This window comes from Eretmochelys imbricata, chromosome 1 (assembly GCF_965152235.1).
Source record: "Eretmochelys imbricata isolate rEreImb1 chromosome 1, rEreImb1.hap1, whole genome shotgun sequence".
NCBI lineage: Eukaryota > Metazoa > Chordata > Testudines > Cheloniidae > Eretmochelys > Eretmochelys imbricata.
In genome coordinates this window covers 332,307,283-332,329,270 of record NC_135572.1, presented here as the reverse complement: position 1 = coordinate 332,329,270, position 21,988 = coordinate 332,307,283, and the positions used below count along the sequence as shown (strand labels likewise).

Below are 21,988 nucleotides of genomic sequence, written 5' to 3'. Positions count from 1 at the left end.
TTTTCTAACATAAAATCCCTTCCAGAAAACAGATGTTAATATTTTTAATTAATTTATACACTGAAATTTAGAAACCAGGATTCCAGTTCTTTCTGTGTTGAAAAGTATACATGAGAGGAGAAAGTTAAACTACATACACCAGAAAAAAAACCCTAATGCTTGCTTTGAAATCTAGTCACAGACAGATTAACATCTTGTGATACAATCCCCTGTAGTAGAAGCAGCTGACAAGATGAGTAATGGACTGCATCCGATTATCTTCGTGGCAATCATTTTCCATCAGTTTCCTATCTCTTAACCAGCAACTCTGGAAGAAGGTCACTATTCTGTCAATTTCTTTTCTTTTCTTTGCCCAATAAGTAGGTTTTAAAAATGCAGGGAACACATAAACCTCTGTAAATTAAGAGGTCTAATTACATTACCATTGGCTGGTGTACAACTGGCTCACATGAACACTGCATGATTTGTCAAATTCCTTAAGTAATATAGTCTCCAAGAAGTAAATCATTGTTCTCCTTTTCATGCAATCTATTATTTTCTTCTTACAAAAAGAACCTTAACTGTATTTAATGGCATCTAAAATTCAGGGCTAGTAATATTCAGGTCAACATATTCATATATTTCTCATTATGGGACATATCTGAATCAAACTTTCAAAGCCTTATTCCTATCAACTGGAGAGCTAGTAATCGTCAAACAGAGAACTGTATATGCATTCATGAAACAAGTAATTCCTGCATAAGCAATATTATGGAAGGTTCACCAGGAACTGTGCTTTATACACTCTGCCAGAGTGAATGAGAAAAATACTACTGAAATAAACCTTTATGAGATCAGGGTTGGCCCCACACTATTTATTACTTTTGTTTATAGACTCTATTCTGAAAAGAATGTGTTATTAATTCCATAAATGTTTTGGAGTATGCCAAACCAATTCTATATAGTGAAAATATACTGCATTATTAATACAAAAACATTGACCATAACCTTCACCTACACAGTGGCTACTTTACACACCACCACTGGTGCCAAGAAACTCTAGTGCAGGCATAGCTGGCCAGGGGAGGGTCATCCCAGCACAGGAGGATCCTCCAGTGGTACAGGATCAATTCAGTGGCTCCTGTGTAACCCTGGTGGTCAGTGTAAAAGGCATAACCAACACTTCTCTGCATCCTGAAAATCCCTAGTGAGACACTGGAGCCACTGGCAAGCAACATAAATTAGAGGAGCCCTCCAACTGCTTTGGATTGGCCCAGTGCACAGCCAGTCAGGATTGACAAAGTACAAAGACGCCTCTGAATGACACTTAGGCTACAGCTACAATAGAGAGCTTACAGTGCCACAGCTGCACTGATGCCGCTGCGCTGCTGTGAGCTCTCTAACATAACCGCTCTAAACCAACGGGAGAGAGCTCTCCCGTCGGCTAAACTATTCCATCTCTCCCGCCAACTTAATGCTGTCCACACCGGCGCTTATATCAGTGTAACTTATGTCGCTCAGGGGGATGGTTTATTCACGTCCTTGAGCAACATAAATTATGCCGACATAAGCTGTAGTGTAGACACAGCCCCAGATTACTAAATTACTTCTGAAAACGGGACACAGGCATTTTTGTAAATGTTATTCTTAGAGGTCTACATTCTATTTCACCATGTAAAGTCCAAGGAAAATTATCATAAATTAGATTCCAGTTTGACCCCATTCCCTACCACTGCATTTTTCTCTCTCTTACACAATTTATAAATTAGACTCAGTCTCACAAACCTTACTCGAATGAGAATTCCTTACTCATGTGAATACTTGTACTGGAGCCAGTGGGACTCTGCATGAGTAGGGGTTGCAAGATTGGGTCTTTTCTCAATAGCACAGTTTACATTAGCACATACGTTACATAGAAAAAGCTGAGGCATGGTGGAAACAACACTGGTTATGTTTAGGCCAAGAAACATAATATAGTAAGGGACAAATTGTGATCTCAAATACTTTGGAGCAACTAGTATGGGACTTGCATCCACACATCTGATGGCAGAAGATGACCGTAAAAGGAGGTCTCTGTACCCTCAAGTATACCATAACTTTCTGGTACGGGTCCTGATTCAGCAAAGCACTACTGTCTCATTGTTCACTTGTACTCTCCCATCTGTCTGCATCAAACTGTTGGTTTTTGTCTCATACTTAAGAGTGTAATCTCTTCAGGGTGGGGACTGTCTTTTTGTTCTGTTTGTACAGCACCTAGCACAATAGGTTCCTGGTCTATGACTGGAATATAAATAAACAATCACACACCACAAACTTAACTTTAAGCATGTGCATAGTCCCATAGTTCAACAGTATCTGTCACATACTTTAAATTAAGCATGTGCTTACTTGCGTCACTAAATTAGGGTTATAATTAGCTATTAGCATAAAGGCTTTTTCCACCTCCTATACTTTGATTTCACATGTTGCCTTGAAAATTACTGCCTTGGTATTACCCTTGTGTCCAGACAATATTATTGTGCATCTTCTTCCACATTACCTCACTCTTCTCAGACAAACAAAGAATGCTATATCAGTGAAGAACAGTGCCTCCTGCCACTGTCCCTCAGACAGCGGTAATTCATCTTACTCCCCAGCATGGCTGAGCCTCATAGGAGCCACAATTTGGACATTTACTAGGATACTTAGGCTATGTCTACACTAGAGATCTTACTGCGGCACAGCTGTAGCAATGCAGCTGCACTGCTATAAGATCTCTCATGTAGCCACTCTATGCTGATGGAAGAAAGCTCTCCCATCAACATAATTAAACCACCCGCAACAAGCAGCAGTAGCTATGTTGGTAGGAGAAGCTCTCCCGCTGACATAGCATTGTGCACACTACCACTTCTGCTGGCGAAATTTATGTCACTCAGGGTTTTTGTTTTCTCCACACCTGTAACAGTCTTCTCTTGGGGAACGTGGCCTAGTGGTCACAGCTGCAACTCCTGACTGCCAAGGGACTCCTCCCATTCTACTGGGCTCTGACCCAGGGCTAACAGTAGTTTGGCAACCAAGGCTGTTTAAGACTGTCCTCCCTGGGCCTCTTCCTCTTGGCCATCCACCCGCTGGGGTTAGCTTAGTCCAAGGCTTTCCCCTGGTGTGGAAACCGAAACCACAATAAGTACGTCTATGTTCCACAGGATACTTACCTCTCCGGTTGTCTCTGGGTTGGGTCCTCCCTTCCCTCAGGGAGGGCCCCTTTGAGCAGCTGTGTCAGAGTCTTAGGCTTCCCTCTGCTCTGCTGGAGCTGTGGGCTGCAAGTCTGCTCACCTCCACCTCTGGCACCCAAATGAGCTAATTCCCTGCCTTTTAATTCCTCCAGCAGATGGAGCATTTGCTTCTGATGTGGCAGGGCAGGGCTGGCTGAGTCCAAAATAATCCCCTAACCCCTTGTTGCCCCGTGTGTGGTTTGTACACCCCATCACAACACCCTTGAGCGACATAAGGTTTGTCGACATAAGTAGTAGAGCAGACATGGTCTTAGAGCAAGCAGTACTGTCAATTACTGTCAATTATCTGAAGTCAATCTCTTTATTGTAAACCAAGATGATGGAGTCATTCCCTGGAGACTGTACCTTGAAGCTGTGGGAAGGCTTGTGTAGTCCAATGACCCTGAGAGCTAAGCCAGTGGGAATTTTACTCTTCATAGTGTCAGCCAAGCTAGACATGTCTAAAATTAGTGACCAGATGAAAAGCAGTCCATATGTCCTCCAAGTTGGGGGTTGAGCGATAAGCCAACAACCTATCCTTGTAAAAATGTTGTGCTACAGAAATACAACAAGATAGCCATTCTGGCGAATAGCATGATAGAGAGGGATGGCAGGGCATTCTTCATGTCCTAAGGCAGTGGTTCTCAACCAGGGGTACATGTACAGGGTCTTCCAGGGGGTACAGCGACTCATCTAGATATTTGCCTAGTTTTACAACAGACTACATAAAAAGCACTAGCGAAGTCACTACAAACTCAAATTTCATACAATGATTTGTTTATCTGTTCTGTATACTATAAACTTAAATGCAAGTACAATATTTATATTCCAATTGATTTATTTGATAATTATATGGTAAAAGTGAGAAAGTAAGCAATTTTGTAGTAATGGTGTGCTGTGACGCTTATGTATTTTTATGTCTGATTTTGTAAATTTTTAAGTGAGGTGAAATTTGGGGGTACACAAGACAAATCAGACTCTTGAAAGGGGTACAGTAGTCTGGAAAGGTTAAGAACCACTGTCCTAAGTGACATGACAGCATGGGAAGGATTTAGATTCAGAAGATGGAGTATTAGTTTATATTGTAGTATGACAACAGAAACAATAAGAACATTTTAAAGAGACAATATCTGGGCATTATATAAAATTCTCCTTTTGATAGTCTTTGTTATTACAATACAATGTATTGTAGATAGACCGAAATAAGTCTGTTCCTTTTATAGTTGGGAGTCATATTAGTATTGTAGTTGCTCAAATCAACTGCAGACTCCACATTTAGCTTAACGCTGCCTACTCAGAGGATTACAAGATTATTTTAGATGGTATGTACTGCAGGCTGGTAAAATCCAAGTGATAAAACTGCATTCCCACGTGCTCTTATGAAACTGGCTTGATTACACAGCTCAAAAAGTATAACCCATTTTCCAGTAGACAGCTTTTGAAGCGTCAATAAATTGCAGAACACCAGTGTCATAGAAGCAAAGATGTTTGAAGTTCTGCAGCCCCCACAACCATACAATAATATTAAGGTTGCAGTATGACAAACTGGTTTAAAGTTAGCTTTGAACACAAAATCAGAACAGCTTACCTAATTTAAAAAAAAAACCAACCCATACATAAACTACTAATTAACTCTGATAATTACTGAAATGCAATCTCTAGACCTCTGTTCTTAATATATCAAGTTAGTATTTTATATCAAATCCAGATTAAAGAAATGAGAATGAAAGAGTACCACTATATTCAGTATTAGATAAAAATGCAAGAGCGTACCGAAAACATAAGATTTATTTTTTACGAGTTTGTCTTCATTATATCCTGAATAGCAGAGCCACTCATGACGCAAGTTCAGAACTTAATGAGTACAATAACCTCCCATCTGTGAATTATCAGATTTGTGTGTGTTTAACATTGCTATTCTAACATTAAAATACCATACCTACTCTGATATGCTACTTCCAAGCAAATTCTCACTTCACAACCATCCCCCCACAACTTATTTTTCCTGTGAAAACTTTGATATTTTGACTAGGATATGAAAAACATCTTTATTGTCAAGTCTCTTTGAAATGTAAAACAATACAGAGAATATATGCTATTTTCTGCAGGCTTGTGGAATAAGGCTTTGCATACTAATGCACACGACGTTCTCCATCTGTAGCCAAAAGCCTGCCATATAGAAAGACAGATTTGAGAACATCACTCTGAAAACTGAAGATATTTAAAGGACAACCTAAGTATTTTTTCCACCAATAAAGCAAGAGTGCAGGTGATTTAATAATTCTGTACAGCAAGACCTCATGGGACTGAACTAAGGAAAATCCATTTGCACTATTTCTATAGCAACATAATTGCCAAATGTTAGACTATGAACAAAAGCGATCGTTTTCAGTAGTACAATTCATCAGTACAGAAACAGAGTACTGCAAAATGAGCTCTGAATCAACCCTTGATATCTTCTAGAGGTAGTCGGGATTAAACTAGAAAAAAAAGATTAGTGCATTTAAATTTCTGATTATATATTGCAGGTAAATATATTCAATAAACACCGCCATGATTTAAAAAAAAAAAAAATCTTTCTGTTACTGCAGGGCATGGAATTTCATTACACTGAGTTTGATCACTTTAAGCCGAAGGTATAATGGTTTCTAGATTTCCAGCAGCAGTGCAAAATTTAAAAAAGGGTGTTTTTATGCAACTGAGAAATTAATTAAAACTGTTTTTAAAATATAACTTCCTGAACTAGAAAATAAAGGTTAAGAGCATATAGTTTTGAAACTCACCATTAGAACACTTTGGTGATTCCTAAGAAAATCTGTTTCCAAGTAGTAAAAATATTAAGTTCTTATATAATTTCCTGTGTCTTTTAAGTGCTTCAAAAACATCAATCCTCTCATACCCATGAAAGATAAGTATAAACTGAAACAAAGTAAATCTAGTACTTCAGAAAGTCAGTGGCCACCCAAGAGACTAACATTTTCTTGTACCCAGAAAACAAGTCCAGCATGGGCAGCAGTGTAAGGTTTCCTACACGCTTCTAATATGCTTTTCACCTTGACCTTGAGAAAACAATGGTTACTTACCTTTCATAACTGTTGTTCCTCGAGATGTGATGCTCATGTCCATTCCATTCTAGGTGTGTGCATGCCCACGTGCCCAGCTGTCAGAGATTTTTGCTTTAGCGGTATTTGTAGAGTTGGCAGTGGCACCCTCTGGATTGCTGCACTCATGTGTCGTATATTAGGTGCCACCAGCCCTACACCCGCTCAGTTCCTTCTTGCCAGCAACTCTGACAGAGGGGTAGGAGAGCAGGTAATGCAATGGACATGAGCAACATATCTCGAAGAACAACAGTTACAAAAGGTAGGTAACCATTTTTTTTTTCTTCGAGTGCTTGCTCATATTGATTCCATTCTAGGTCACTCACAAGCAGTATCCATGGAGGCAGGCTCAGAGTTCACAGCCGTGCAGCCTGCAACACCACTCTACTGAAGCCAGCATTGTCTCGAATTTACTGGGTAAGGGCATAATGAGATGTGAATGTGTGAATGGATGACCAGGTAATGGTCCTGCAGATATCTTGAATTGGCAGTTGGACTAGGAAGGCCGCCGCCATGGCTTGCACCTTAATCGAGTGGGCGGTTCCAATCGCCAATGGAGGTACTTTTGCGTGCTCATAACAAAACCGGATGCAGGTGGTAATCCATGATGAAATTCTCTGGGCGGACACCAAAAGATCTTTCACCCTGTCTGCACCACAACAAATAACTGTGTCAACTTCTGGAATGGCTTAGTCCTCTCAGTGTAAAAGGCCAGTGCTCTCCTGATGTTCAGAGAGTGTAATCTACGCTACTCCTCTGACTCATAAGGCGTCAGGAAGAAGATGGACAAGAATATGTCCTGGCTCGTATGAAACTGTGAAACAACTTTGGGCAGGAAAGCTGGGTGCGGCCTCAGCTGGACCTTGTCTTTGAAAAACGCTGTATATGGCGGATCCTAGGTTAGTGCCCTAATCTCAGAGACCCTGTGGGCAGACGTTATCACCACGAAGAATGAGACCTTCCAGGAGAGTAGAAGAAGAGAACAGGAAGCCAAGGGCTCAAAGGGGGGACCCATGAGCTGTGCCAGCATGAGATTCAGGTCTCCAGGAGGGACTGGATCCTAGTTATGGGGATAGAGTCATTCCAGACCTTTCAAAAACCAGACCGTCATGTCATGCGCAGAGACCAGCCTGCCCTGGAATGGAGGGTGAAAGGCTGAAACAGCAGCCAAGCAGACCTTAACTGATGAAAAAGAAAAGCCCCGGAGCTTGCGATGCAGAAGGTAGTCCAGGATCAACTGCAGCGAGGCCTGCTCAGGCCGAATACCCTGGTCCAAGGCCCAGCACATGAATTGTTTCCACTTGGCCAGGTAAGTCACCCTGGTGGAGGGCTTCCTGCTGCCCAACAGGACCTGCTGGACATGGGCTGGGCACTCCTGCTCTTGCGCATTCAACCACACAGCAGCCAAGCCGTCAGGTGCAGCGCTCACTGCCAAGTTTGGGTGCAGAAGACCGCCGTGGTCTGAGACAGCAGAACTGGCCAGAGCGTCAGCTGCAGCAAGGTCACCACCGAGAGGTCCAAAAGCGTGCCGAACTAGTGTTGGCAAGGCCAAGCCAGGGCTATCAGGATTACCTTTGCCTTGTCTTGTTTGATCTTCACTAGGACCCTGTGGATTAATGGCACCAGCGGGAAGGGGTACATAAGAGCCCCTAACCATAGGAGTAAAAAAGGCATCTGACAGGGAGCCTCTGTTGATCCCCCAAATCAAGCAGAACACGTGGCATTTCCTGGCCTGACAAGACGTGAACAAGTCCACTTGGGGAGTTCCCCACTTTTGGAAGATCACACTAACCACATCCAGATGTGACCATTCGTGGTGAGATGAGAAGGACCTGCTGAGATGATTTGCTAACATATTCCTGGTCTGGGGAGGTGTGCAAACATCAGATAAATGGCATGCCGCACACAAGTCCCAGCGCCAGAGAGCTTCTTGGCAAAGGGCTGATGATCTGGCTCCACCTTGCTTGTTGCTGTAAAACATTGCGATGGTGTACCGCCTTGCCTTCCAGGAGGGACCGGAAAGCCTGGCAGGCCAAGAGAACCGCTCTGAGCTCCCTGACATTTACGTGGAGGGAGCTATCATTCTGCAACCAGCAGCCTTGCGTGCTGAGCCTGCCCAGGTGGGATCCCCAGCCCAGGTCCAAGGCATCGGAAACCAGGGTCAGTGATGGGGATGGGGCTGCGAAGGGAACTCCCTCCAGCACTGATCTGGGGCCACCCACCTTTCCAGGGACGACCAGATATGGTCTGGCACCCTGACTACCAGGTCTAGATTGTGCCTGTTAGGGGTGTGGGCTGATGCCAGCCACACTTGCAGCGGCCAGAGATGGAGCCAGGGATGACAGATCACGTAAATACATGCTGCCATGTGACCTAACAACCTCAGGCAGGTGCGGGCTGTGTGAGTGGGTGGTCCCTTATATGCGGGATCAAGCCCAACATGGCTTGGAAACGGGCCTCTGGAAGGAAAGTTCTGGCCCACGTGGAGTTGAAGACCGCCCCTATGAACTCTATCTGTTCCATGGTATGAGGGTCAATTTCTTTTCGTTTATTAACAGTCCCAGGTTGTGACAGAACACACCAGACTAAGACTCCTCTGCCCTTGATGAGCCAGTTGTCGAGATACAGATAGACCTGGAGACTCACACAAGTGGCTACTGGCGCTTTGTGAACATCCACGGGGCCAGTGAGAATTGGAAATGACACTGGCCCACCAAAAAACTGAGGAACCCTCTGTGTCCTTGAAAGATGGAAATATGAAAATACGCGTCTTTCAAGTCAAGAGCAGCGTTCCAGTCTACCAGATCCAGGGCGGGAATGAAGGAAGCCAGGGAGACCATGCGGAACGTCAACTTCTTGAGATATTTGTTGAGGTGCCACAATTGCAGAATGGGTCTTAGGCTCCCTTTTGCTTTTGGGATTAGGAAATAAAGGAAGTAGAATCCTTTCCCCTTCATTTCCCAAGGGACCTCCTCCACTGCCCCTGGCTTCAGAAGGCTGTCGACCTCCTGAACGAGAAGTTGCTTGTGAGAAGGGTCCCTGAAGAGGGACGGGGAAGGGGGGCGGAATGGAGGAACGACCGAGAATTGCAGAGTGTAGCCCAGAGATAATGCTGATAATGCGTAGGCCTGTTACAGGCAGATGAGGGCTTAAAAACTGGGGACTGGGGCATGTCCCGTTCCGGGGTAAATCCCCTGCTAGGACGCTAACCTTACTAACTACTAACACTTAACACCTACTTACTCACTAACTACTGTAAACAAGTATATACAAAGAACAATAGTGAAGAGTTGAGAGAAAAAATGCTATCCACTTGCAAAGCAAGGGGAAGTGGGAATCGAAGCATCACAGGCGGTAAGAAGGAACTGAGAGGGCATAGGGCCAGGGACACCTAATATACCGATGCATGAGAGTGGCACTCCACAGGGCACCACTGTTGACCCTATGGATACTGCTAAGGCAAAAATCTCCAACAACTGTTCACCTGGGCATGCACACACCTAGAAAGGAATCGACCTGAGCAAGCACTCAAAGAAGAACCACATCTCAGGGTGAGGGGTAGTTCTATCTGCAAGTATACCCAGTCCTTACTTCTCTAGTGAGACTGGCAATAACAATAATTAATGCAAACAATGACGGTGGTTTTATTAAGTGTATTCTTCTTCATTAGGAACCAGACTGAAACTACCAACTCATTTCACGTTAGCTTCCACTCATCATCAAACCTAGCAAGCCACAGGTGAAGAGTACCACGTGCCACTATCAGTCTCCTGAGTCAGCCAAGCCTAACCCACCCCCTCACGCCATCCCCCAAGAAAAAATAAACAAAAAACCCATCTATTCTTAATGATGCATTTTTAGACATTGTCCCAGGTAAAAATAAAAATTAAATTTAAGGGAAAAGAAGGAAAAAATTACATTCAACACAATGTAGTTAGAATTTATTTCATATAAGCCCCTGAATCTGCAATATAAATTTGTATTAAATTTACCTTCAGTGCGTCTTCATGCAGATATAAGAGTTTACTCAATTCCAGGATTAGGGCTTAGAATGCAAACACATTGTACCTTAAGGCAGGAACTGTAGCTCCAATCCTGCAAACATTTATGTACATGCTTACATTTGAGCACATGAGTATCCTCAATTAAGTCAATGGGCGTCCCTGTGTTTAAAATTGAGTGAGTATTAAGTGTTTGTAAGATCAGGACTGGTGTCTTTACTCTTGTCTTGTACTGGGCCAGACACCATATCTGTATTTAACTGATTAGTAATAAATAATAATAATATTTAAGTAGTTTCTGTGCCCACTTGTGCTTTTATAAAATTTTTGGAAAAAAAAATCATACCTATAGTAATTAAGAAAAAACTAAATAAAATGATATTTTCTCCAAATTCACAGAAGGCAATAATTCTACTGGCTTTTCAGTTTTTCCACTTGGGACCATTTGCAATTCTGTCAATAAACGAATGTGAAAACATTCACATCTGAAATGAAACAAGCTACATTTTTTTTGACAGTTTTGAAAAAAAAATGTTTTTCAACAGTATTTTTGTGAAATGCAGATTTATTGTTGGTTTTTTAAAATGCATTTTTAACACCCACACCCCCCACACACACACATACCCCCCACACGCACGCGCACACACACACACACACACACACACACACAGAGTCCTAGGCACTTTTGTGTAATTGAAATTTCACAATTCCAAAATTGACAATTTAATAAAATATACTACTTATACCACTCCAAAAATACCCACCAGGAGGTATGAGAAAAAAAGCCCTCCATAACATGCCAAAGAATAGCTCTTATGTGGCACTTTTAATCAGTTTATCTTGAAGTGATTAATGAAGGTGATCAGTATCATTATCCCCACTTTATAGATGGGGAAACTACGTCACAAAGAGGGGAAGTGATCTGCCAGAGGTCACTCAGCATGCCAGCGAGAGCTGGGAACAGAACCCAATAGAATCCTGAATCACAGTCCAGTGCTCCAATAAATTAAATTAAAAATAAAATGAAATAATAATAGTAATAGTAATAATAATAATAATAACAATAAACCCATTCATCCCTCAGCCCACCCTCTTCCCGAAAAGTCTGGAGGAATGATGGCCTTTGCAGTCTAATTGGATTGTTAACAAATCTGGGCACTAGCAGACCAAAGGGAGGAAAGAAGAGCTGCTCATGGAGTGTCCTGTCATTGGCTCCCTCCTGTCTGAATGGAGGGAGCCACATCTCATGTGTCTCCACCGATCACAATTGCCAAAAACACAAAATGTTTTGTCATGCTGTGAAAACTGCTTTTCACTTTGTAATGCCACTAACTGAAATGTGTGTAGGAGTGGAGGATCTACCGTATGTGAAGATCAGAGTTCAGTTTCAACTCCGTATCACAAGGGGCTCAACCAGATTCTTACCTATATGATTAGGTAATGGGCTCTCATAAAAAGATAGGCTAGATCCTGAAATTAATGCTAACTTAGCTATTGGCCTTCATTGCAGCAGGATTAGTCACTAACGATTGAAAGGGAAAAGAAATAGGGTAGAACAGTTGAAGGCACCTACCAGTTCTTTAAAGGTGAATCAAATCTATTTTTTAAATAAATATAAAATCATTGTAAAGAACCAGAATCATTAAGAGAACAAGAACAACAAATTAAATTATTTCAAAATGTATTTGTAATTTTAATGTTTCAACTCATCAGTTTTAAAATAAAAATTACGAATACATTTCAAAACAATAACATGTAAAATAAGTTTTTCAATCTGTTACCTGAAAAGCCTGAGATTAACCCATCAAGATTCTGAATTTCTCTTGATACAGTTCATCAACTCACATCTAAATCACTGAAAGAATATCCTGGCAGGTAAACAAACTCAGTTCACCTTTAGTTTCAATATTATTATTTGTCATTTTTAAGTCTACATATGTAGATGGAGGAGGCTAATGAACCAAAAAGCAACCAGTTTCCTTATTATTAAAGGGCATGTGTTTATCAAGGCCGGGGTCACTTCTCTCATGTTTCTTCGGCTGGCGCCTATACTGCCATGGTTAGAACAAGAAAACAGGTGGACAGGCAAAGTGGAAGTGCAGCTGCCGCAGAAGATGACTGCAATAATGATGTTGGCATCACTAATTCTAATTAGTACACAGAATGCAGAGTGGAGGGTCATCTTCATATCATCTGGAGTGGGCATGCTGCCTTAGAAAATGGGCATAATGCTATTACATTTAGCTTGTTTAATTGTTTAGCTCTGTTTACTAATGAAACTGAACACAAAGAACATTCAACCTTCTCTCCCCTCTCTACAACCTTTTTCTGAGGACTTGAAGATGGTAATGCCAGCTGTGAATTTGTGGTGGCTTGGATTAGTATGAGATATACAGTTTTCATGACTCAGTGCTGCGATTATCTCTTACTGGCAACACACATCGTAGTTCTTGCTCCCCCAGACAGCTGTCTGTACAGCTCAAACTGAGTGGATTTACATGGCTTCCCAAATTTTAGCTGTGACTAGTACTTGACTGCTTTTAGCTAAACACCATCAACACTGATTTGTGTGGCTTTGTTGCCTACACTCACCACATGATGCTGCACAGTACTTCTTCCCGTAGACCTCACACTGGGTGTTACCAAGATAATGGCCAAGAAAAGCACTGTACTGTACAGTATCGACCTGAGAAAGGAAGAAGTAAAGCAGCACTATACTATGCAGGGAGAATTCTTGCAAGATGAAGAGTTGTAAGACGACCTGATACTGTATTAGCTAGAAGAAAAGGAGGACTTGTGGCAGCTTAGAGACTAACAAATTTATTTGAGCATAAGCTTTCGTGAGCTACAGCTCACTTCATCGGATGCATTAGCTAGCTCATTCCCAGAATAAGAACTGTCCAGCTTTGTTTTATACTCCTCTATACTGATCTCATAATTTACAGAAGAGGTCACTAATTGAGAATGAGATAATCATGGAGAAACAAATATATATTATTTATAAAATTCATTCTGGCACCACAGGCTCAGTCCCACGTTATGAAATTAATGGGAAGGGAGGGTGTTCAGTACCTCAGAACAGAGGCTCAGCACTTTATGGATTAGAACACAGTATTTCATTCAGTCTTTCCCTAATTTAACCCTCAAAATTCCTTCCATTCACTTGGGTATTCTTTAGTTAAACACTGTGATAAAGACTTCCCAGCCTCTCTCTCTCTCTCCCTGCCCTGCCCCCTTCCCTAAACCTCCTCTGACAATTGGGAAAGCCCCCTCCTTATCCAACAGCCACTCCTCAAAAGTAATGAGGGATACTGGGGAGAGGGATGGATCCAGGAGAGGGAGCTGCTGCGTATGGAAGATGGAAAGCTCATTTACATGAGTTCTCCTCACATTCAAACTGCTCCACAACTTCCCAGTGTGCAGGATTGCTCCCGCTGCTTGAAGGGTCATTTTCCTCTTTTAAGAGGTTGGCCTATTGCTGAGACAGTTTGTGAAGCCCAAGGGGCTTTGGATAATTTTTGCAAGAGCAAGCTTTTGGTATGCAGAGACATTTACCTAAAGCTTATCCACTTCTTTGGATTTAAAAAAAAGAAAAAGAGAGAACTCTAGTCATTTCCTCTCAAGGAGAGATTTCAAAGTGTCTGGCCATGGGGCAATGCTATACTCCATGTATTTCAGCGTGGGCTTAACTAATAGACAAGTAAGTTCACCGTGTTCAACCTTTAGTATTTGATTTTACTGTTGGGAAAAATTTACATATGAATAGTTTCCAAGACCATTTCAAAAATTAAATCTGTGTGAATTAATAATCTAACCATATGCATAGAAAAGGAGATGTCTGCATAAAAACAGACCGTAAAACTTCTTTTGTTTTCGTTGTTTCCCATTTACTAAGTCAGACAAATGGCTTCAATATTGCTGTTCCTAGCCCTGAAGGAGACCATTAATCAAATTATTCCAAATAAGAATAGAAAACAATACAAATGAATGGACAAGAATAGGTATTCATATCTGGCCCTTCGAAGGGAAAAAAAAAACAGCCATGATTATTTTTTCGGAGAAGAAATTGCCAAAAAGTAGAGAAACAGATGGCTGAGAACACTAGATACCACATGAAGACATATTTTCCTACAAAAACTAATGCACAACATTAATTACCCAAACGACACCGTATATTATGGGATGACAATAATGATCACGAATAAAAACTGACAATGGTGTCTTATTGGTTCTTTTAAAGAAAACAAATGCAATTATTACAAGAAGATGTGTATGCCCTACAAATATACCCCACAGATCATAAACAGTCCACAAATACACTTTGCTATGCTACTCTGACTTTCAGCACTGTCTCATTACTGAAATTACGAAATTACTACAGAACTCTAAAACTGTAACTGAAAGGCTCCTCTCATCACATTTTCCTTAACAGAACCACTCGCTATTTTTGTAAGAACTTATTCAGCTAAATAAAACTTTACCTTAACTATTTCCTCAATGAAACAGACATGTGAAACAGGGTCTCTCTTCTTTGTCAGTACTTTTTGCAAGTGCTGCACCTGTAAGAGAATTTGTTTCAAGGATAATTTAGGTTTTCTAATGTGGTATATGCAAAAATTGCACTAATGTAGAAGAGGAAATATAGGGACTGAATACCTGTGCACAGGCTGCACAGATCTGATCCATGAGTTTCTCCATGTTTGTCCAGAGGGCTGCTCGGAAGGCTGCAGTGTTTCCTGGCGTTGGCATAACAGCTCGGCCAGGGCCACCTAAACATATTTTGAAGGCAACGTATCAACCCATTTCAGGATTTAAAAATCAAGACTAACATTGTCAGGTGTGAGTGTGTAAATGAGGTTAAAACATAAAAATCCATCAATAGGTACTTAAAGAAGTGGCCTGATTTTCAGAAGTGTTGAGCTACAGACAGCTTGAAACACCAGCTGTGAGAGGTGTGAACAGCCCCAATCATCTCAATCAAGTATTAACTCTGAAGTCTAGTGAGGATACTTTAAATGTCAGCATTATTAACTACTTCACTGCTTCTCATCTCAGCAGAAACACAAAGCCAATGTACTTCTCCACTGTTGTAAGATGTGCTGGCAGGGTGACGAGGGACAACTGGCTGCTGTCAAGGATATAGGCACTCACCTGAACACTTTGGCCTAAGTGTATTAGAATTACAAAAATAAAACACTCTTTTTAACTGAAGGAAATACCCTTAAGCAGCCTTCATCTTCCTTGAGAAGCCATATGCCATTATTATGGTTCCAACACACATGTCTAATCCCAAACTGTGTTGTAAAGGCTTCAAATTAAAATCTGATATCTACATCAGTTTTGCATTTGTGTTCTTCAATTCTCCATGGTACCACAGCTTAAAAATAAGAAGAGCTAAGTTTAATGATGCAGTGATCCCCCAAGTTGGAAACACTACTTTAAGATATTCCCATTTGACAAAAGTGATCGAATACATTGGTCAGATTTGTTCCACTGCTTACAAGTAATATACCAGTCTCTCTGCGGTCCTCTCACAAACGCTCGTAAGGTAGAATCAGATTCCCAAAAAACCTTAACGGTTTTCATGATGAATTCCTACGAACGCTTAGCATTTTTCTCCCACATGACTGAGCACAATGCAATTCTGCCAAATGACCAGAGACGGTTACGCTGTAAATTAAACAACATGCCCATACTGTACCTCTTGTAACTGTCTGAGGCGGCTGTGTCAAAACTTTGATATCCAAAGCACTCTTGATATTCTCGTCTAGAGATGCACAGTATCCATCCACTACATTAGAAATGGTATCCTTCAAAGTCCCAAGATTGTGGAAAACCTGAAGTGCTGTTCCCACTTGAGTAGGATTCTGGGGAGATAAGGGGAAAGTGTTAATCTCTAACTGTATAATGGTTTTGTTTACCCATGATGAGATGTCATTTCAAGATTTAAGTTAATGTGCTACAGTTTGCTGGCTCATTTCATTTATCATCCGATGATTGGTCTCCTTACAGGGGAACAGGAAAGAGGAGGAAAAGGGGGAAGGATTGATTTACTTTGATGTTACTATCTCACTACTCAACAATGAGTTATACACAGGGCACCTTCAGAGGGAGAAGAGGAGAAAAGAAAGGAGATGAAAACAATGATGATTATGGCAGGCTACCAGTTACAGATCCAATAGTTCTTGCATAGCAAAATTATTGTGCAATATTGAGTATCGCTATGTCTCGGCTATCTCCAGTTATGAGAGTTTGTAATACGGTACTTTTCTTGTACAGTACCTGCTACACTTCTGTCTTTTAACTGTCAACCTTTGATTAAACATTATCAGGGATTGAAAAATCTACTCCATCACCCAGGGCAAGTAGGGAGCTTTCGTAGGTGAATGCCATCAATGTATGCAAAAATCTAAGTTTATTTTTTAAAAATGAACTATCTAGCTCTTATGATTTTGACAATAAGTTTACAAATATGAGCAGAGTGTGAACTAATACCATGCTATCTTCCTATGTCTGCAGACAGACCGCTCCAGTGCCTCTGTTGATGTTCAGAGCTTTCCCTAAATACAACAGCGTGAAAACCAACAATAGTCTTTTCAGTATCACTGCTGTGCTTCAGAACTCTTTGGTTAGGAATAGAACGGATAAAAACCCCATTGAGCTGCAGAAAAGGCAGGTACTGGAGCTATTCAGCTCAGGTCGGAGAACAAAAAAGTGGAGTCTTTGGGAAGGGTAAGAGTACTGGAGGCACCCCGCCCACACCCACACAGAATGCTGCTTCTTCCTTCCTCCATTCATAGGAGATTGGTGGGTGGGGATGCATATTTCAGATACCCACTAGTGGGAGGCGGATCCATAAATAGTTCCCTTCCATTCTATTTATTCCCAGTGCCCAGGACTGGACTGAGGACATCCGAGGCTCTAGGCACATCCCCACATGGCCCCGTGCGACTTGGCCCTACCCTGTCCCTTCTTGGAATGGCAGTGGTAAGGCCACATAAGAGAAGTCATCTAGGAGACCACCACCACTCCTCTTTGGGCAGGCTGGATCTCCCCTTCCCAAGATCACTGTCATCTTCTGTCCCAGAGGAGGAGGGAGACTCAGCCAGCACCCAACTGAACAAAGGATGATGGGGTGGTAGCAGTGAGGAACTCCCTGCACAGACACATCCAGAGGAATGAATTTCAAAATTCAGACTCCAATTAAATGAATGATGTAGTTCATCCCTCTCAGAGCTATTGTTTCAGGTGCCTGCTGACTCAGGCAGACATCAGTAAAGAAAATAACCTTGAAAATGTGGCTGACTGTTTCTTCACAACCAGGAGGGCTGGAACCACAATTTTGAAAAACAAAAGCCAAGATTTTAATGTTGTCAAATTACTCATGGAGTTGAGGCCCCAGGCAATGGAGGAGAGGAGAGAAGCACTGACCATGAACAGGGGATCCCCATATCCTTATGGGTCTGTAGCTAGTAGGATTACTCCTCCGACAATTAGACATGTGGTAAAATTTCCAAGCATTATGTGTAGGTGGGTTTGAGGGGGTGGGTGAGTGAGCAGGAGAAAATGAAAGATTGGTTGAAAAATAAGAAAAATGAAGCATGGCAAATACATATAGACAGATATTGGAGATGGGGAGAAAAAGAGAGAAAATATAACGGAGGAGGATATCAAATACAATAAATGGAAAGGGAAAGAGTGAGAATGAGAATGAAATAGACGCTGAAGGTTACTAAGGAAAAGTCACTGATCTGTAATAGGACTAAATGGACTAAAGATAGAAAGGAAAACAGAATGATAGTAAGTAAGACTGAATAGTATTTGGTGAATAGGTTATTTAATGAATTTTACTAGTGATTGTTGAATAATTTATTCAACAATTTTTGTGGCATTAAACTTGTTCTATAGCTAGTTTAAATACTATTCATTTAATATATTATTCAAGGAATAAGATAATTATCTCTATTTGGGAAGGCTCTGGCAGGAAACTGCAAAGATTTGTAATACTTTTTAGCTGCTGGGTATAGTATATATTAGTTATTGAGAGGCAGGGGACAGAACTACTGAGGTACTCAGTTTTTTTAAATACATCAAAGATCACGTAGAGCAAAGAGCTTCTTTATATGGAATGAATGTATAAATGAGTGTTTAACCAGCCATTTGCACTATGTTACATTTAAAAACAGTATAAAATAGAAACTTGATTGACAATGTTACAGTTAAGTAAAGAGTCCAACAAACAGTACACAGCTGTTTTATTCCTTTAAGATGCAGGAGGTGTGGCCTTGGGTAGTCGTGGCCACATAGGTATTTCATGCAGGTATTTTATCTTGGGTAGCACGAATCAGGTAAAATATTCAAGCCCTGAAAATAATATACTAAAATCATTTTTTTTTCACATTCATTTGCTTCACACAGCACTGTTTTCTCTCCTCATAAAGTACTCCACATTTTATTTTCCTCACTAAGGTTCAGAACTCACAGCTGGTGCATCATTAATCCTAAGAGAATTTTACTTTTTACACATAGCTAGTTTCTAGGTTTAAGCATGAGAAGTACAAAAACTAGAGTCTCTCTTGGGAACAATCGTATTGTGGGGAGAGAGAGAGAAAAGTTGGAGGGCAAGGAAAATAAACAACAACTGTGCTAGCAGACTGGCATATACATCTCAGAATTAGAGTGTTTAGCATAGATACATTATTCAATGGAAGCTGGAAAACAGTCTTGCAAACTTCTCACTGCCAACAAGTTTTGCTTTGGGGAAAAACAGGAGGCCAAAATTCTTCCATCTGAGAAACCATTCGGCATAGCTTCCAAATGTTTGTGGATCTCTTTGAGCAAAAAGAGCAGCCCTACTTTTGCCAATGTCTTTACTAGCACAAAGGTATATTCCCCAAGTACAAACTTAGCTGATCTACACTAAACAGATGGGTTTCAGAGTAGCAGCCGTGTTAGTCTGTATTCGCAAAAAGAAAAGGAGTACTTGTGGCACCTTAGAGACTAACAAATTTATTTGACCATAAGCTTTCGTGAGCTACAGCTCATTTCATCGGTACTCCTTTTCTTTTTACTAAACAGATGGTCATGCACAACCACATAGCTGGAGTTACAGGGTGGTTATATTCTTTCAAAGTGCCTTGTTCTGACCTCCAAACACAGAATGGACTCTTTGTATTACCTGAATGTACGTAAATGGTCAGATAATTCTATTTGTCTGCTATTAATCTATGTTTCTGCTGAGACATTAGTGTCTTAACAGATAACAATAGACTATTCTGCAAGAGATTATCCTAAAAATATTTACAAAAATGTTATAACTTTAAAATAAATCATGGCTGCTGTAACCAAGAAGTTAGGTAACAAATGCAAGTAGTACAGGCTACAGCATTTCGTAGTACATCAGTAGCAAGGTAAAGCCTAATGTGCATGCCACAGCAGTAAAGCAGGTGTTTACAAGTCTCATTTCATTGACCTACATAAACACAAAGCTCTAACCCCACCAACATTTACAGAGCTGCAAAACTCCCACTTGAAATGGTCTTAAATGTTAGACGGCAGAAATTAAAGTCCCGAGTTGATCTAAGAACACCCCTTTCTATCCAAACTACTCCCCCCTTTTTGGTGCTTCAGCATATCAAATATGGTAGACATGCTGATCTAAAGTTAAGCTGAGTTATGAATACAGAAGAATCCCAGAAGTCATCAGTTAAACCTGTGAGCCAACTCCACAACTTAAAGAATGGTTCTATAGTGACAGACCCAGATTTTAAAAAGTGACTGGGGATTTTGGGTGCCCAACTTGAGAAACCTTGAAGTAGCCTGATTTTCAAAGGATGGGTACTCAGAAGTTTCTGAAAACAAGGCCCCTACAAGGTGTTTCAAGTTGGGCACCCAAAAATTGAGGCATCCAAAATCATTGGGTGGCTATGTATAAATAGCACCTACCAATCAAGCAAATCTGCTCCCTGTGCGTACCAGTCACAGTTGTTCACTAAAATTAATTTTTACTGTTTTTCACTCCTGTTCATAGAATCATAGAATATCAGGGTTGGAAGGGACCTCAGGAGGTCATCTAGTCCAACCCCTGCTCAAAGCAGGACCAGCAGAGCCAACACAGTTAAGAGAGAAGTAGATGGTACAGCAGAGCCAACACAGTTAAGAGAGAAGTAGATGACACAGAATCGCCAGGAGAAAATAAACATGAAACCCCATGATGATGTGTTTATGGTCATTTTTCAGAGTAGAACCACATTTTGTCACTCCTTTCCCTGTAGAGATACGCCTGTGCAGGTCTCAGGGTGAAATTTTGTTTGTAGTGTCAATTGCAAGATCCCTAAACAAAATGCTAGAGTTTACAATAGAAATTTCTGTACCTGTTACCTCTCTCACACCTTAGCGTGGAATACAGTTTATTTTCTTTTGTTTACTGCCAACACAGCAGCTGACTAAATTATGACTGACAAACTGTAATGTTTATTAAAAACTCATGTAAACAGTCATCTCTCTGGCTTACTAACTGAAGTATGATGGATTTTGCCATAGTTAAGAAACATAGTTTAAGTTTACACAGTCACCTTTGACCAGGGGTTCATGAACTTTTTCACACAGTGTGGACTACATCTTAACAGAGATTGTGTCATGGGCCTCCACCTCTCCTCTAAGTCAAGATGGTATTGGCCACCTCTACTATACATTCATGATCAAATAACATACATCTGCCAACTACAGCAATTGCTTACATGAGAAAGCAATAGTGAATTCTTAACTGTCTTTTAAACCACATTCAGCAAACGGAAAGAGCAGGGCCAGCAACCTGTGACCAGGCAGCTCTCTGAGGAAGTGCTCCATGGATCACCCTCTGGGAGCTTCTCACCCAAGGGAAGGAAGTCTTAGTTCGACTAATGTACACACATCAGAAGGTTTTCTGCTTTGCTTAGGAAAGTTGCACAAGTGACTTTGATTGAAGTCTTTATTATTCTGAAGAAGATAGATGACCCTGTTCAGAGATGACTGTGGCAGGAATGCAGAGAAAGAGGGTTTTCATTGTAATCGGTTGTAAAACAGCTGACATATTGTATATAAAATGTTATGCTTTCAATCTCTGACCAGCTATGTGGCAAAATATTCACCCCATCTCCAAAAGGAAAAAAGATAATACAATATACATAAACAGAACTGGAAAACCTAAATGGCTTATTAATTAAGTTCAACTAAAACAAGATCCATAAATAATAACAAATCATTATTCCACAATGCATCTATAACTAAATACTCGCCAATGTTGTCAACAAGAATAGCTACACATAAGTAATTCACACAAAGCACAATTCCACAGCATTTAAGACAATCGATATTAGAAACTAGTAACTGAGCCCTGGAATAGAAGACAAACAACTGGGAGAGCTAAATTAATTTAGAAAGCTAAGATGTTTTCATGTGATTGAAATTAATTACATTTTAGATACAACCTTTCAGAATACAGTAAATGCTTTTGAAGGACAGTTTCCAGAATGACACCTTACAGTACTTTGAACATACACTTTAATATCAGATAACGCCATTTGATCTAAAACGTGCAATGATGAGAAGTATTTCAATTGCTTTTTGCACCTGGTTCACAAAGGCAATTTTGCTTCCATGAAATACTATATGTAAT

At 40.9% G+C, this 21,988-nt stretch overlaps 1 protein-coding gene across 3 annotated transcripts in view; it reads right to left on the bottom strand.

Moving 5' to 3' along the window:
• The window catches only part of COG5 (component of oligomeric golgi complex 5), a 310,681-nt gene that overhangs the window by 77,482 nt on the left and 211,211 nt on the right, over positions 1 to 21,988 (bottom strand). For all 3 annotated transcript variants that reach the window (XM_077835367.1, XM_077835376.1, XM_077835383.1), the window contains exons 8-10: positions 16,034 to 16,199; positions 14,989 to 15,101; positions 14,814 to 14,891 (exon numbers count right to left, since the gene is read on the bottom strand). In XM_077835367.1, coding sequence (XP_077691493.1) covers positions 14,814 to 14,891; positions 14,989 to 15,101; positions 16,034 to 16,199 — 357 coding nt within the window. The remainder of the gene's footprint in view (positions 1 to 14,813; positions 14,892 to 14,988; positions 15,102 to 16,033; positions 16,200 to 21,988) is intronic.